Below are 17,617 nucleotides of genomic sequence, written 5' to 3'. Positions count from 1 at the left end.
TTGGGACTGTTGCCTGTAGATTAAGCAGTCGTTGTATGCTTATTTGAAGTATTTTGGTGGTGAGAAGGGAAAAGCGATCATAACACTGCTTAATAACAGTTTTGGTATAGTTAACAACAACGATGCTATTTTTTAAAGATGATCAGTTATTACCAAAACTTTTAAAGTTGTTCAGAGTCAGGACTTTTTAAAGGAAGGATTGTTTAGGAAAAGATCAGTGAGATCTGGACGTATATAGCATTTATATACATACGAAGCTATAGATCTTAGTAAAGATTGATACAAAATACTGAAATAGTAAATCAAGACATTATTTGTAATTTTGTCTAGTATACCATGTATATAAAATTTCTAAATGCTGGTGCAAAATGATGCTGTATTTTCTCTGGCATCATAGTCTTCTAAGCACTTGTTAAAATTACAAGTATATTGTTAGCATCTGATATTCTGAAATGTTGAAATTTTGACCTTGAGTGACTGATCTTCCAGACAGCTTTTGTATGTGATTCATGTAAGTCCTAGGCTATATTATTTTACCTTTCTAGCTCATTTAAGGTAATAATACAGTTTACAAATTTCAAAGTCATTAATCTGTGTAGGGGTTATGATGTCTAATATGGTTCCATTTGAATCTCTTTTCCTTTGATCCCAGATTCTCCACATTTGAAGAAGGTAAAATTGCACCTGAGGAATTAGAATGATGATCTTAGCCTCTTTTCTTTTGTGTCCCAATATCTTGAGCTAGAATTTTGGAATACATATGATTATGAAATAGTAAAGTTTATAGCTTAAACAAAACACCTGACTGCTGAAGAAATGGTTTTTCCTCTGGCATTCCTTTACGTGAAGAACAGAAGCAAGTACTAGAAAGAAATTTGAAACCTTGAATAATTTTTTTCAGTTTTTTTGTTCTACTTTGAGTAAAAGCCCACCTGCTTCATCCACCTGCTTCTAAAATGATAAGAGTTCAGTATTAATACATAGTAGTTGGGGCCAAGAAGTTGTCACTTCACTCAGGCCTGAAAATGTTTGGTTAGAAACAGCTAAATATAGTATTTTATGTGTTTCTATAAATGTGTAAAGTGACTGAGCTTTGCAATTGACAGATATGTGCCATGATTATGTAAGGTTTCAATACAATTTGTATTTTAAAAGTATTTTGTTAACTTTAAAAAAATTAACTGATGTTCGGGTTTGGAAATTGGAGGTTTGCTCTGTTTTTCTTCTGTGTCTCAGTATATCTTATAGTAAACCAGAGTCCAGTTGATTGATTTTGAAATATATAAATGTTATTCTGAAGATATATTGTGTAAACTTTGAGTAGAGTCAAGAACTTATCATAGTATTACTATTTGGTGACATTGTTGCTTTAAAAATTTAGAAAAAAAATTATTTGCCATATTGCAGAGTTCAAAAAGTTATGTATATTTTGTAAAATAATCATCTGCTATTGAATACTGTAACTATTTTAGAGTTATTGTTTATAGTACATTATGAGCTATTGATTTCAATGAGATGAAATATTATCGAAATATAAAAGCTCTTTTTGTTGGTTATATTAAACAAGAAGTTACTTTTTAATTGCATACTTAGAGTATAGCTCTTCAAAAGAAGGTTCCCACGAGTAAAGTGTTTTCAAAGTAAGAATATATAAAAATAAAATTTAAGGTTTTAGTCATAGCCTTACCCTTTAATTTATGGCAAATAAAATTTATCTTTCAGACTGCATATGGCTACATCTTGTTTTTTCATATTACATCTACAAGAGGGGACAAGTACCTTTATGAACCAGTGTATCCCAAGTAAGTTTGTTGTCTTTCATTCTTTTAATAATTGGTTTGCATACTTTGTATTCATAAAAACATTCCAGTTTTGCATTGTCTGAAGTGAATAAAATAAAGCCAGGCCAGTACTTTAAAAATAGTATTTCAGAAATTACCAACTCTTTGAACTGTCATTAATTGAATAAAGAATTCTGTTACTAAAAAAGTCTGAGAATCTTGGGTGAATGTACTGTATCCCTTCTTAGTCATTCAGGATCACTACTAATATACTCTAGCATTATTAGGGAGGGACTAAAACGTCATGAGGGGTAGAGAGGAAATGTCAGGAAAGTTACAAACACTTTTTCCTGTATATTTTTGTATGTGCATAGAAAACAATATGTACCCCGAACAGCAGTTACGTCTTGGATAGAACTTGAAGGAACAGGACTTTGATTTTCAAACTATGTTGTTCTGTATATTTTGCATTCTTTTCCTTAATTTTTTTTAAGATTTTATTTATTTATTCGACAGAGAGAGAGACAGCCAGCGAGAGAGGGAACACAAGCAGGGGGAGTGGGAGAGGAAGAAACAGGCCCATAGCGGAAGCGCCTGACGTGGGGCTCGATCCCAGAACTCCGGGATCACGCCCTGAGCCGAAGGCAGATGCTTAACCACTGTGCCACCCAGGCGCCCCTCTTTTCCTTAATTTTTTTGCCTCACTTTTGGAATAAAAGAATGTTTTATTGAAAGAACTTTTGAAATAAAAGAACATACCCATTTTAAAGCATATCCTCTTTTTTTTTTTTAAGATTTTATTTAATGAGCAAGAGAGAGAGAGCAAGTGAGCATGAGCATGGGGTGAAGGAGGGCAGAGGGAGAAGCAGACTCCCCGCTGAGCAGAGAGCCTGATGCGGGGCTAGATCCCAGGACCCTGAGATCATGACCTTAGCCAAAGGCAGATACTTAACTGACTGAGCCACCCAGGTATCCCTTCCTTTTTTTTTTTTTTTTTTAAATCATACCATTAAAGCTGGATGACTGTTTAAGTGAATATTTATCACGTTTCTAGATGGTAGGAGATGGCCAGAGTTTATCAGGTATATAAGAAGTTAGAGGGAAAGTAGATTTCAATACAGGAAAGTTTACATTTCTGAAAATTAACAGGAGAAAGAATAACATTAAAAAGGCAGGTAACAAATTGGGGAAAATTTTTTCAGTAAATAGAACTGAGGCCTACTATTTTTATATTTTATAAAATATTATATTTCATGTAATTTTTTTATAAAATGTATTTTAAGGAGACCTATGAATTACTAAGAAACACAAATATTTCAAAAGGTAAATAGGTGAAAGCGATCTCATGATAGGAAATATACCTAGCAAATAAGAGAGAAACTTGTTAATTAGTAACTCAAACACTAGTAACTCAAAACATTAAATACAAATTTTTTAAAACCACATTTTAATATGTAAAAATAATCTTTTTTTGTTGGTTTTCTTTTAGAATTAAAAAAATTTTTTTTAAAGATTCATTTATTTTAGGGAGAGAACACACGCATGCATGTGAGCTCAGGGAGGCGGAGAGGGAGAGAGAAAATCCTCAGTCAGACTCCCCATTGAGCATGGGGCTAAACGTGGAGCTCAGTCCCAGGACCCTGGGATCATGACCTGAGCCAGAATCAAGAGCCGGTTGCTTAAGCAACTGAGGCACCCAGGCCCCCCAATATGTAAAAATAGTCTTTTTTTTTTTTTTTTTATTCTGCTAGCAGAGGAATTTTAAAATACGTTCTTACACGCTTCTGATAGTAGATATACACAAAAGTGTGATAATAGAGAGTTTTGGTATGAAAGTCAACCATGGTATATTCTCAAATAATATGCAATCATTAAATATATTTCAAAAAATTCACAAAATTGAGAACTTGGTCATATTAAAATGCCAAGTGAAGAAATGAGTTACACAAAGTTATATATGTTATATGACCACAACAACTTTGCAAAACAACAAAAATTATCTTAAAAAAAAAAAAGCTAGAGTAATGTATATTTGTAGTAATTGCTCCTGAATTGTAGAACTGTAGTGATTTTTCATCTTCTTTCAACTCTTGAATTTTCCAGAATTTTTGGTTTGCACTATATTCAGTGTGGTTTAAAAAAAAAAAAATCAGTGTGTTTGAAAAACGTATAACAAAAGCCAAAAAAAATGATTTTTAAAAATTGTGTTATGAAAGTTGCTTAATACTTGCCGAAATTCTTGAGAAAACACTTTGGGGAAAGCTAATCTAGGCCATGTAGAATGTAACTCCAATCCATTTATCATAGATTTTAAGGAACTATCTAGATTTTCTTTATTCCATAAGCCACCTGTTTTTGTAATCTAATATTAGTTGAGGTGTAAGTTGAATTTTGGAAATCTTTTGTACTAATTTGATTTTTTCAATAAAAATCTTTAATGCAAAAACCCTTTCAGTATATAAATTGTATTGTTTAAAATGTTATGGGCATTTTGATAGGATGTTTAGAAATTTTAAATTCAGTTTTGTGGATAATGTAGAACTTGTTTTTCATTCTAAGCGGTAATTTTGTGAGCCTTTTGAAGAACTGTTGTAATTAGTGTTTTTAATTACCTTGTACATTTTGAGCTAGCATATTTGAACCCATTTTATTGCTCCATTTAGACATGCTCCTGAAAATACTTGATTAATTCATACTAGTCCAGGTTGACAGGGTGGGGAGATAACATCTCTTGACGCAGTGAAAAATACCATTTCCATTATTTCAGATCACTAACATGATTTCATATATTTACAGCAATTTGGAATAGTATGTTGAGGCTCACTTTTTGTGTTGCAGAGAATTTCAAAAGAGTTTCTACCTTCTGATATTTAGATTCCAGAGGATGCCCCTTAACTAAGTAGTAGTTCTGACAGTGCATGGACTTTGCTGTGTTTGACTGTATGTTGGACTAGAGAACTACAGAAAATACATTATATTTTTTTAAAAATTTGGGCTTTCTTCCAGTATATTGACAATCACAGGTTTCAGTATGTGGCTCAGTAAAATGTGTATTGCCTTCGTACGGCATGAGTAGTGCCTTGCCTTAGCTAAAGGGCTAGGCTTTGGCCTCATGTGGACCCGGGATTGAATGTCCACTGTTCTCTTCCCAGCTGGATAACTTCTGTCAAGTTATTTAATACCTCTAAAACCTCAGTTTCCTCATCTGTAGAATGAGGTAGCTGTAGTAATTATTTCATAGGATTAAATGAGATCATGCATATTAAATGTTTACATAATTCCCTCATATGTGGGAAAATTAATGGACAGCTGCTCTTCTTAATGCTATTACTAATACACTTTTTCCTTCACCAGATTTTTACTTCATTTCTAATATTTTAAGTGATTTTATGTGCATAAGTATATATGAAGTGATTTTATATGTATAGCATATATTAAGTGACTTTTAATTTTTAATATTTGACCTGATAATGGACTTCTTTCCCAGTTTAACTTCTAGTAACTGCTACGTAAGATCAAAATATCTTCTAGGGAAACAGTTTTGTAGAGCAGGGCACATGAGAATCAGTCTATTATGTATTTTAGTGCTGGACTGCTGTCTAGTCGGGTTACTTAGCCAGCTTAAGTTTTTAGTTTTTCTGTAGAACTTATTTATAAAATGGGAGTAAAAATATTTTTCTTCGATTGTTTGGAGGATTATAGGAGTTCCTGTTTTTAAAACCGGGAAAGTGGTTCATACACGGGTTTGAGGGGAGTTTAAAAAAATGTTTAGTTTTGACAGTGCATCAGCTTTGTCGTCTGTGCCATTGTAAGCCCTGCGGCAGTTCCAGACACTGTTCTGAGCACTTTTTCAAACTCATTTAATCTTGGTAACAACCCTGTGAGGTAGTTAGGTACAATTACTGCAGCACAGAGAGGCCAGCTAACTTAGCAATAGTCACTCACCAGTAAGTGCTATGGCCATGATTCAGACGTAAGTGCCGTAGCTTCCACGTGTATGCTCTTAACCGCCAATACTTTACTGCCTCAGTCCTATTTATGCCCAGGTCATCTGCTACTTTGGGGTTTTTTAGGGAGTAGTGAATCAAAAACAGGAGAAATGATCTGGAGGGGTTTATATATGTAATGGTTGTGAAGAATAGAGGTGGTATAATTGAGGCCAGTAGTTAGTCCTGCTCTTCTCAATTATAGAAACACTGTTGTCTCTTGTTTCTCTTCTCTGAATTTTATGAGTTCATCACATGAGTTTTTCTGGAGTATCTCAACTTCCCTGTATTATGTGACAGCATCTTAACCTTAGACTGTATATCATTTTCCATTATGCTCCACCCGAGAACAGGTCGGATGTCCCCGTGATCTTTCATAGTTTCCACATAGTGGTGTTTCCAGCATCCTTCCTCCTTATATTGGGAGTCAGCTTTCAACAATGGGGGCAGTCCTATCAAATGACTCTTAATGCCTCAAAGGTCATTTACTCTTTGATTAATGTTTCACTTGTTTGATCTTTTTGTACATTTCATTCTATATTAAAATGTCCCTTTGTGTTAGCTACACAGACCATTGGACACAGTTGTCCACTAAAGATCCGTCTTGGCTTTTTCTTTCATATCTGGGAACTTGCATTGAAATTTATGGAGGAAACCCTGCCAGGGATAAATCAGAAATAACTTGTATATACCTTTAGAATGTGTTGATTTGTTTGTATTTAAATATGAGTGTGGTAGATCTTGAAACTGCAAATCATGTTTAATTTTATAATGAGAATAATTTTAACAAATATGTCATGATATATACTTTAATAGAGACTTTTTTCTTTTTTTTTTCTGTCTTTCCACTCTTACTATCAACCTCTTTTGTCAGACATCCGCCTTACTAGTAAGAGGACAAAGTTCTAAAAATAAAAAAGTTATACTAAAATTCAGTATGTTTAATTATCAAATATTAAAGAAGATCTAGAGATTATCTTCATGGGGAAAAAAACCCCACTCCAGAACAACCATCCAAACTCAAACCTCTTGGGGCACCTGGGTGGCTCAGTTGGTTAAGCATCTGCCTTCAGCTCAGTTCATGATCCCAGGGTCCTGGGAAGGAGCCCCTCATCAGGCTCCCTGCTCAGCGGGGAGTCTGCTTCTCCCCCCGCCCCATGCTCGTGCTCACTCTTCTCTCTCTCTCTCTCTCTCTCTCCCCCCCCAAATAAATAAAATCTTTAAAAAAAAAAATCAACAAACTCAAATCTCTCGTTTCCTTTTCCTTACCCCCAACATTGTTTATTAGATTTTGAGACTTCTTCCTAGCTGACTCTTAATGAAGTAGTGTCAGGTGGGAAGCAGGTAGAGGATAGCTCATTGAGGTTAGCAGTTTCTAATCTCAACACATTTACTGAAATTACATCACCTTTAGAGGAGAAAAGGTCTGAAATAGAGATGTGAAAGTTTCCCTCAACATTTGTTACTTCCTTTTTGCTAATAAATTTTTAGTGTTTTTTGGAAAATAAACTTTAACTGCTTTTTTTCCCCTTAAGGCTCTGTAGATTTAGAGTGTTATTTCTAACAGTGTACCTTGTTATAAATTCAGTTTCTAAACTTGACAAATATGTCAGTTATCCTAAAAATTTTGATTCCTTTTGATCTCCTCAAATATTACATTTTGTGTATTAATTTCAATATACATTCTATAAATGTAGGTGTGTATTGAACTTTACATCTTCTGTGTCCATTAGCTTACATCATAATTGTATGAGCACTTAGTAATAATAATAATAATAAGATTGATAGTGATGTTGTATAAATTCTGGGCACTGAAAACTACTCCCCTGTTGGCCATACTTCTAACATTGGCACCCAAATGCAAAGAATTATAGAAGTGTTAAAAAATCTCTGCTCACATCAGAAAATCACATTGTTCTTATCAGACTGAAGGCTTTCTGAATGTGTGATAATGTAAACAAAAAATTGTTTTTAAATATAAAAGGCCTGGTGATAAGGATACTACATCTTTCAAGGAAAGATCCATACATCTTTTCATACATCTTTTCATTTAAATTTTGAATTTTTTGATGCTCCAGAACTGTTGTAGATGCTGGGAATACCCACTGGTATCGGGGGGTAAAGGAAGGAAAACCAGATGAAAAACCTTACTCTTCTAGTAGATGGTGATAAATAAGGAAAATACATTACAAATTAGGTGATAACGTTTCTATGGAGAAAAATAAAGTAGGGAAATGGATTAGGTTGAAATAGAGTGGTCAGGGTCTTCACTGAGGAGATGACATTTGAAAAGATCTCAGACTAGGAAACAGAACATACCAGGGGAAGTGAATTCTGGATTGGAGAGATTTAGCAGGTAAGAAAGTTAGTAATATTATTGTGAATACATTTTAAGTTTTACCTAATAACTTACAGTTTAAAAATTAGAAGTGGGGTTGGCGGGCTCCTGGGTGGCTCAGTTGGTTAAGCATCCAACTCTTGATGTCAGCTCAGGGTCATGATCTCAGGGTTGTGAGATCAACCTTCACGTCAGTCTCTGTGCTGGGCATGGAGCCTATTTAAGATTCTCTCTTCCCTCTGGCCCTCCCATCCCCATGCTCATGAACCACCGCCTGCCCAAAAAAAGAAAAAAGTGGGGAATTTTTTTATTACGTGTAAAAATATGAAAAATTATGTTCCGATTTTTAAGCAACTTAACCCTGGGAAAGCCTATGGCCAAATCCCTTTTTTTGGTAAATGGTACCACCATTTACTTGAGTCTGTTTACTCCTCTCGCTCTCTAACTTCAGTCGCCCATCTGTATCCTGTCCAGTGTATTCTGCCTTTTGTATATTCTACTTATTCAACCTTGTGTGTCTCCTTCATGTCTGCATTTCTTCCCAGTCCCCAGCAACACTCCTTTGCTTTGGGTTTTGTCTCTTTTCTCCTGGATTATTGTAATATTGTCTTAAAACATATTTTACGGTTTTCCCCTAAATGAATTTTTAATATAAAATTTAATTGCCATTTCCTTACTTAAAAATTTTCTGTGGTTTTCCTTAGCAGGATTAATTATGTTGCTGTCTTTTGAGTTTTATTTTACTCATCTGAGCAATAGAGCGAATGCTTTCTACTTCATTAAGATGAAGTCAGTGCATGAATTGCGGTACAGTACCTACGGTAGTGCTTTAGTGTTCCCCAGGGTTTTGTTCTGAGTTCCCTTCTACACATTCTACCTGGCTTTAATTATTTAGTACATGTGGATGGGATCCAGGTCTGTTTCTTTAATTTAGTGCTACTTTCTTGAGTTTCATGCTCACCTTTCTAGGACAGATCCATTTAGATAGGTCTGCAGGCAGCTTCAGATTCATCATGTCTCAGCCTCACTCATCTTCTTCCTTCCAAGGAAGCCACATGCTGTTGCTTTTCTCACATTTTTTGCAGTTACCATAATCTTTCCTACAGTTGTGGAAGGTTGAAACCTTGGAGTCTTTATTTCCTTATTTCTCATATTTGTTTGGTAATCAAGTTGTGTTGTATTGACTGATAGCTCTTCAGCGTCTCTAGAATTTGCCTCTCTGTGTTTCACTCCCCTTGTCTTAGTAGGGGCCTTTAGGGCCTCTCCTTGCCTATTGGAAAAGCTTATTTATTAACTCATTCTCTTCCTCTGGTCTCTTTCTCCTACCTACAGAAATCCATCCTTTGCATTGCTAGCAGATTTATTTTTTAAAACAGACTTGATAATGTAAATTCTTATCTCAGAAACTCTTTTTTAAAAGTCTGTATTAACTTTATTCTAAATCAGTTTAACACCTGTCTCTAATGATACAAAACCACTAACAGTGTGCATCACTACTTTCTGGAATGATAAAATTTTAGAAAGATCCTATGAGTGAACTTTTTTATGTCCTTTTTTTTTTTTTATTGTGGTAGAACACACATAACATTTACCATCCTAACCATTTTCTGAGTATACAGTTATACTTCATATAAGTGGAATCATACAGTGTTTATCTTGTGTCTGGCTTATATCACTCAGCATAGTGTCCTCAAGGTTCATCCATGTTGTAGCATATTTCAGAATTCCCTACATTTTTGGCTGAATACTATTCCATTATATGCATATAGAGGCACACCTTGTTGTACTTCACAGATACTGTGTTTTTACAAATTGCAGGTTTGTGCACCCCTGTGTTGAACACATCTGTCGGTGTCCTTTTTTCAGTAGCATTTGTGCATTTCATGTCTCTGTCACATTTTGGTAATTCTTAGAAGTATTTCAGGTTTTTAAATTTTATTTGTCATGGTGATCTGTGATCAGTGATCTTTGCTTTTACTACTGTAATCGTTCTGAGGTGCCATGGACTGTGCTCATGAACGATGGTGAGTTCCAGTGATGAGTGCTGTGTGTGTCTGCTGTCTGCTCTGCTGACCGGCCATTTCCTTGTCTTTCTCCCTGACCTCTTTATTGCCTAAGACATAACAACATTGAAATCAGGTGAGTTAATAACCCTACAATGGCCTGTAAGTGTTCAGCTGAAAGAAGAGTTGCATGTCTCTCACTTAAAATCAGAAGCTAGACATGGTGAAGCTTAGTGAAGAAGGCATGTCAAAAGCTGAGATCGGCCAAAAGGTAGGAGGCTTGTGCCAGTTAGCCACACTGTGAATGCAAAGGAAAACTCCTGAAGGAAATGAGAAGTGCTACCTCCATGAACACAAGAACGATAGGAAAGTGAAACAGCTTTTCTGCTGACGTGGAGAACGTTTAGTGGATAAAAGGCCAAACCAGCCACGCCATTCCTTTCAGCCAAAGCCTAACCCAGAGCCAGGCCCCGACTCTCTTCCATTCTGGGAAGGCGGGGAGAGAGGAGGAGGCTGCAGAAGACAAGTCTGAGGCTAGCAGAGATCGGTCCGTGAGGTTTAGGAAGGAAGCCGTGTCTGTGGCATTAAGTGCAAGGCGAAGCAGCAGGTGCGGCTGTGGGAGCCACAGCGAGTGATCCAGAAGATCTGGCCGAGCTCATGACCGAAGGCGGCTCCACTGACCAGCAGATTCTCAGTGTGGGTGCGAGAGCCTCCCACAGGAAGAAGATGCCATCTAGGACGTTCCTGGCTGGAGAGAAGTCCGCGCCTGCCTTCAAAGCTTCCAAGGACGGGCCGATCGTCTGGTCGGGGCTGATGCGGTTGGTGACTTTTTACTTGTAGCAGGTGCGTATTTATCATTTCCCAAGTCCTAGGGCCCTTAGGAATTAGAGTAAATCTACTCTGCCTGTGCTGCGTAAATGGAACAGCAGGGCCTAGAGGACAGCACATCTGTTCACAGCATGGTTTGCTGAATGTTTCAAGCCCACTGTTGAGACCCGCTAAGGAAAAAAAAGATTCCTTTTGCATATCACTTACTCTGTACCTGATCGCACGAGAGTCCTGATGGAGTTGGACAGTGCGATTTGTGTTGTTTTCACGTCTCCTAACACAGCATCCGTTCTGCAGCCCATGGATCAAGGAGTCATTTCAACTGGCAAGTCGTCTTCTTTAAGAAATAACATTTCTTGAGGCTGTAGCTGCCGTAGATAGTGAGTCCTCTGATGGATCTGGGCAAAGTCAATTGAAAACCTCTGGGAAGGATTCGCCATCGTAGATTTCATGAAGAACATTCATGATTCACGGGGAGAGATCAGAATATCAACATTAGTAGGAATTTGGAAGAAGTTGATTCCAGTCTTTACGGATGGCTTCGAGGGGTTCAGGACTTCAGAGGAAGAGGTCACTGCAGAAGCGGTGGAAATAGCAAGAGAACTAGAAGTAGAAGTGGAGTCTGAAGATGGGACGGAACTGCTGCGATCTTCAGGATACAACTGGAACAGAAGAGTTGCTGCTGATGAATGAGCAGAGAAAGTGGTTTCTTGAGGTAGGATCTACTCCTGGTGAAGGTGCTGTGAAGACCGTTGAAATGACGTCAAAGGACTTAGAATATCGGGTCAACTTAGTTCATAGAGCAGTGACCGGGTTTGAGAGGGTCGTCTCCAGTTTTGAAAGTTCTGTGGGTAAAAGCTATCAAACAGCATTGCAGGCTGCAGAGAAAGTTTTGTGAAAGAGAGAGTCAGTCGATGCACTGAACTTCATTGTTGTTTTAAGAAGTGGCCACAGCCACCCTGACCTTCAGCAGCCACCACCCTGTTCAGTCAGCCATCACCCTCAGAAAGATTTTGAGTTGCAGGAGGCTCAGATGATAGGATTTGTTAGCAATCCGGTATTTTTAAATTAAGGTATGTACATTGTATTTTTAAACATAATGCTGTTGCATACCTAAAAAATGACAGTGTAGTGTAAATACAACTTTCATATGTGCTGGAAGACCAAAAAATTCATCTGACTTGCCTTTTGCAAAATTTGCTTATTGTGGTGGTCTGGAACTAAAGCTGGTATGTCTGTACCACATTTTGCTTATTTATTCCTCTTTTGATGGACAGTTGGGTTGCTTCCATATTTTATGTTGTGATTAATGCTGCTGTGAACATGTGTGTTCGCAGGTCTCTTTGAGACCTGGATTTCAGTTTATTTGGGTTAATACTCCAGAGTAGAATTGCTGTATTATATGGTGATTCTGGTTTTAATTCTTTGAGGAACTGCTATAACATTTTTCTCAGTGTTTGTATCTTTTCCATTCCCAACAGAGTGCAAGGATTCTAATTCCTCCACATCTTTGTCAACACTTTGTTTTTGTTTGTTTAGTTTTGATTTGTATTTCCCTAATGATTAGTGATGTTGAGTGTTTTCTCTCTGTTGGAGTCCTTTATTGAATCAGGTTGTTTGGTTTTTGTTGTTGTTGTTTTTTGTTTTTTTTTTTTTAAAGATTTTATTTATTTAGTTGACAGAGCCAGCCAGCGAGAAAGGGAGCACAAGCAGGGGGAGTGGGAGAGGAAGAAGCAGGCTCCTAGCAGAGGAGCCTGATGTGGGGCTTGATCCCATAACACCGGGATCACGCCCTGAGCCGAAGGCAGACGCTTAAAGACTGCGCCACCCAGGCGCCCCGGTTTTTGTTGTTGTTGAGTTTTAGGAGTTCTCTGCATATTTGAGATATTAATCCCTTATAAACGTTTGTTGCTCCCCAGTCACCACAAAGTGAAGGCCAAGCTCTGGCCTGGCATTTAGAACCTACTTTTCCCCTACCTTTAGCACTGAAACCACAATTCCTGTGTAATGTCTGTTCATTTGCTGTTTGTTTACTTGGTGCACCCCCCCCAACTGCGTGTTTTACATAACAGAGCTCTATGAGGTAGTTGAGAAGCTGAAGTCAAACATCTTACATCTAAAGCTTTTCTCTCAGCTAATTCTCCCTTGTACCCAAGAAGTAGCTGATCCTTCACATACAATCCCATAGCACTTAAAAATATTTACACTGGTAATCCATGACTATATTCTTATGAAAACAAGCAATGAAAAGTGAAATTGTCAACCTTACCTGCTTTAAAAAAAAATTTTTTTTTTAAAGATTTTATTTGACAGAGAGGGGGGTGGAGCACAAGCAGGAGGAGTGGCAGGCAGAGGGAGAGGAAGAAGCAGGCTCCCCAATGAGCAGGGAGGCTGACGTGGGGCTGGATCCTAGGACCCTGAGATCATGACCTGAGCTGAAGGCAGAAGTTTGACTGAGCCACCCAGGTGCCCCCTTGTCTGCTTTTTTTTTAGATTCCAATCCCAGTTTGCTCTGCAGTTAGCTTTATATCTCTTGAGTAAATAAATACCTTGGTGTAGAATTGCTGGGTCATACCACATGTCTGGTGATTTTATATCAGATAATGGAAATTGTGTGATATTATCGAATGTCTGAGTTTTCTTCTTTTCCTTTAGGGAATGTTGAGATTATTTTGAATGTCAAATTGTAGGTCTCTTTGATCCTTCTGAAGTTTGTTTGTATGTTTTTAAGGTGGGTTCAACCTTTATTGTAGGTTAGCTGAGCCTGTCTGAGCTGTCCACGGAATGTCCTAGTCCTTAGCAAGGTCTCTTGTCTCTGCTCAGAACTGGAATGTCTCCCAGCCCTGTCGGAGCTTTGTAGCCCCAAACCCTGGCAGTTATTCTTTGGCAGGCAGTGGGTTTCTCACCATATATTTACACAGCTTAGTATTCACAAAGACTCCAGGGGAGCCTTTCTCTGGATCTTCTGCCTCTGGTACTCTTTTCCACAAATGGCTACTTCTACTTCCCTGAACGGAACAAGATTGTCATACTAGGTTTGGGTTCTCCTGTCCTTCATGGTAGTCTGGAAAGTGACTTCTATTAGAGCAGTTTTTTTGTTTTTCATCACAGTTTTGTGCTTCCTGTTATCCAGTGTCTCAACACAGTTGTTGCCTCTGTTTTGTCGAGTTTTCTTTTATTGTTTCTGGAGGGCTACTTTGGTACTAGTTTCTCTATTAGTATAATAATAAAGTGGCCACCTGCCCATCAGTCAACCTGAACAGTTTTATATCTTTTTTTTATTGGAATGCGTTTTACCACAACCAGATATCATTATTTTATTTCATCCAGAAATACTTTGATTATTGATATCCTACTAAACAATTGTGTTGACTACAAATGATGACACATGAGGTATAGAGTGTGAGGAAAGAAACCTTTCTGAGCCTTTTCATAGCTATGATTGGAGAACCAAAGCCTCTTGGTCCCAGAATTCATCTACGATTGCCAGAATTTATTAGATTAAGTGTAGCACGTTCCAAAATCTTTTTAAAAAAAAAAAGCTTGAGTTGCTAAGGGAGCAGATCTTACAAGTTCTCATCACAAAGTGATGGATTGTTAACTAATGTTGTTATGGTAATTGCTTAATAATACACACATATATCAAATTATTATGTTTTGTATCTTAAACTTACACAGATTCTATGTCAATTATACCTCAATAAAATAGGGGAAAAAAGATTTAAAGATCTGGAATGAGATTCCTCTTCATTGTCTTGTATGCCTCCTAATATTTGTACGAGGTGCTAGAGAGGTGTAAGATGCAAATGAAGAGAACAATTTAGAGATAAGGGCGATAGAAAGCAGCAAATGCCAAGTGAATGAATGTCCCCAGAAGTGGTAATAGCATTAGGGGAAAGTGCTAGGTTGTCAGGGGAATTTTGTATTTAGGATTTGAGCTATACTTGGAAGGAAAGATCAGATTTAGGGAAGTTACGTTGATAGGAGAAATACTGTATAATTAGCTGTACTCTTGAAGTTCCTGTCCATCCCCTCCATCTCCGAAATCCATCAGATTGTGTACCACATTGTTATTTTCTTTGGCTGGCACTGAAAGTATTTGAGATCTCCTGCATAATAAAGTTTGTTGAAATAAATGTTGAGTTTAATTGTGTAGTGACAGTTTTTAGCATCACATTATTTAGCCCTTATCAAGCATACTTGACATAAATTACAGGCATTTTTTTTTTCTTTTAAGACTTCTCTGTAATTTTTGTAACAAATTTCTGAGTACTGTAGTTTGAGTTTTGATTTTTGTCAGTTTTGTGGGAAACTGCTTCCTCCTCAAGGCCGTGGAAGTTTGATTAATTGACCTACCCTATGGAAACATTTCATTTTTTATTGCCCTTTGGAGGCCACCAGTTGACATGAATGCCTTGCATTCGTTAGAATGAAAGCTGGGAAGCTTAATTTGTGAAAAATATATTAGTAAAACCAAACTCTAGAACTAGCTTGATTTCATTTTTCCTACTTTTTAAATGATATTGGACTTGATGTTAACTACCTCAGATAAATAGACAGCAATAGGGAGAAGAGATTTCATTTGAAATTAGAGCTACTTGGGTTCTGGTCCGATTTTACTTTTCACTGACAGTGACTTTGGAAAAGCTGCTTTTCAAGTCACCTTTTATCCTTTTGTGTGTTTATAGAATGAGAAAAATGACTTAGCCTGTTCTTAATAAGTTGCATGTTATTGTTGTCAAGTCTGCCTTCTGAATTATTAAACATAATATTAAACACAATCTGCCTTTGCTAGATATTTAAGATAATTTATGTCCAGAGACGTTGGGGATTTAAGTTCACTAAATATGTAGACTCTCTTATAATCTGTTTTATTTCTCCACAAATTCACTAGTAATATTCCCACTTTATTTTTGATTTTAGTGAGTTGAGCCTTCTTTTTTCCTTAGTTTTTTTCAACTTTATTAATATTTTCAGAGAACTGATTTGTTTTCACTGATTTTATTTTCTTTTGTTTCTCTTTTATCTGTTCTGTTTATAGCCACTCCAGTCTTTATTATATCCTTTTTTCTGCTGGTTTTGAGTGTAGTTTGCTCTTCTTTTTTTAGTTCCTTAAGGTGTAAAATTAGGTTATAGATTTGAGATCTTCTTTAATGTAAGCATTTTAGCTATAAATTTTCCTCTAAGCACTGCATTTACTGCATCGCATGGTGTTGTGTTTTCATTTTCATTAGTCTCAAAGTATTTTCTCATCTCCCTTTTGTTTTTTTCTTTGTCCTACTGGTTGTTTAAGAGGTGTTGTTTAATTTCTACATGTTTGTGAATTTTCTAGTTTGCCTTTTGTTATTGATGTCTGCCTTTGATATGTTGTGGTCAGAGAAGATACTTTGTATAATTTCAGTCTTTTTAAATTTATTGAGGCATTTTTGTGGCTAAATGTATGTTCTGTCCTGGAGAATGTTCATGTGCATTTGAGAAAGAACATGTATTCTGATGCTGGGTGGAATATTCGTATGAGCCTGAGATCTGAGTGGTTTATAGTGTTTCGATTCACTGTTTCCCTTCTGATCTTCTGTCAGGTTCTGTCCATTATTGAAAGTGGGATATTGAAATTCCCAGCTGTTATTGTAGAACTGTTTCTTCCTTCAGTTCTGTCCGTATTCCCTTTACATGTTTGGGCTCTATTGTTGTATGTGTATCTGTTTGTAGTTATGATACCTTCTTGCTGGATTGACCCTTTTATTAACATATAGAGATCTTACTTGATTTATGATGGGATTTTTATCTCAGTAAATCCACTACAAATTGAAAATATTTTAAATTGAAAATGCATTTAGTGTACCTAATTTTCCAAACATTATAGCTTAGCCTGTCCTACCTTAAATGTGCTCAGAACACCCAGGTTAGCTTACAGTTGGGCAAAATCATCTAACACAGAGCCTATTTTATAATAAAGTGTTGAATAGCTCATGTAATTTGTTGAATACTGTACTGAAAGTGAAAAACAGAATAATTGTATGGGTATAGAGTTTTTGCAAGTGTATCATTTGTAAGTGATCACTCTGGTGATCACCTGGCTGACTGGGAGCTGTGGCTTGCTGCTGCTGCCCCACATCACAAGATTATTATCATACTGCATATCCCTAGCCCAGAAAAAGATAAAAATTCAAGAAATGGTTTCTACTGAGTATGTATCACTTTCACTTTGTTGTAAAGGTGGAAAAGTGTAAGTCAAGTCATTGTAAGTTGAGGATTGTCTGTAATGTTCTTCTTTTGTCTTGTAACAATTTTTGATTGAAAGTGTTTTTGTCAGGTCTTACTCAAAACACCCTGCTCTGTTTATTTGCTGTTTATTTGAAGTATCTTTTTCCATCCTTTCACTTTCAAACTATTTGTGTCTTAGGATCTAAAGTAAGTCTCTTACAGAAAACTTAGAAATGGAATCATGTTTTGTTTTGTTTTTTTTGAACAACATTGTGACAGTGTTTTTCTTTTTTTTTTTTTTTTTAAAGATTTTATTTATTCGACAGAGATAGAGACAGCCAGCAAGAGAGGGAACACAAGCAGGGGGAGTGGGAGAGGAAGAAGCAGGCTCATAGCGGAGGAGCCTGATGTGGGGCTCGATCCCATAACGCCGGGATCACGCCCTGAGCCGAAGGCAGACGCTTAACCGCTGTGCCA

At 36.8% G+C, this 17,617-nt stretch overlaps 1 protein-coding gene across 7 annotated transcripts in view; it reads left to right on the top strand.

The window, feature by feature from the left end:
* Positions 1-17,617, top strand: part of RIC1 (RIC1 homolog, RAB6A GEF complex partner 1) — a 144,027-nt gene that overhangs the window by 52,149 nt on the left and 74,261 nt on the right. For 6 of the 7 annotated variants that reach the window (XM_048218390.2, XM_048218389.2, XM_048218388.2 and 3 more), the window contains exon 3: positions 1,723-1,802. The exons of the other annotated variant lie outside the window; for it this stretch is intronic. In XM_048218390.2, coding sequence (XP_048074347.1) covers positions 1,723-1,802 — 80 coding nt within the window. The remainder of the gene's footprint in view (positions 1-1,722; positions 1,803-17,617) is intronic. 7 annotated transcript variants of the gene reach the window in all.

This window comes from Ursus arctos, unplaced genomic scaffold, assembly GCF_023065955.2.
Source record: "Ursus arctos isolate Adak ecotype North America unplaced genomic scaffold, UrsArc2.0 scaffold_33, whole genome shotgun sequence".
Taxonomy (NCBI): domain Eukaryota; kingdom Metazoa; phylum Chordata; class Mammalia; order Carnivora; family Ursidae; genus Ursus; species Ursus arctos.
This window is presented reverse-complemented; position numbering and strand designations above follow the sequence as displayed.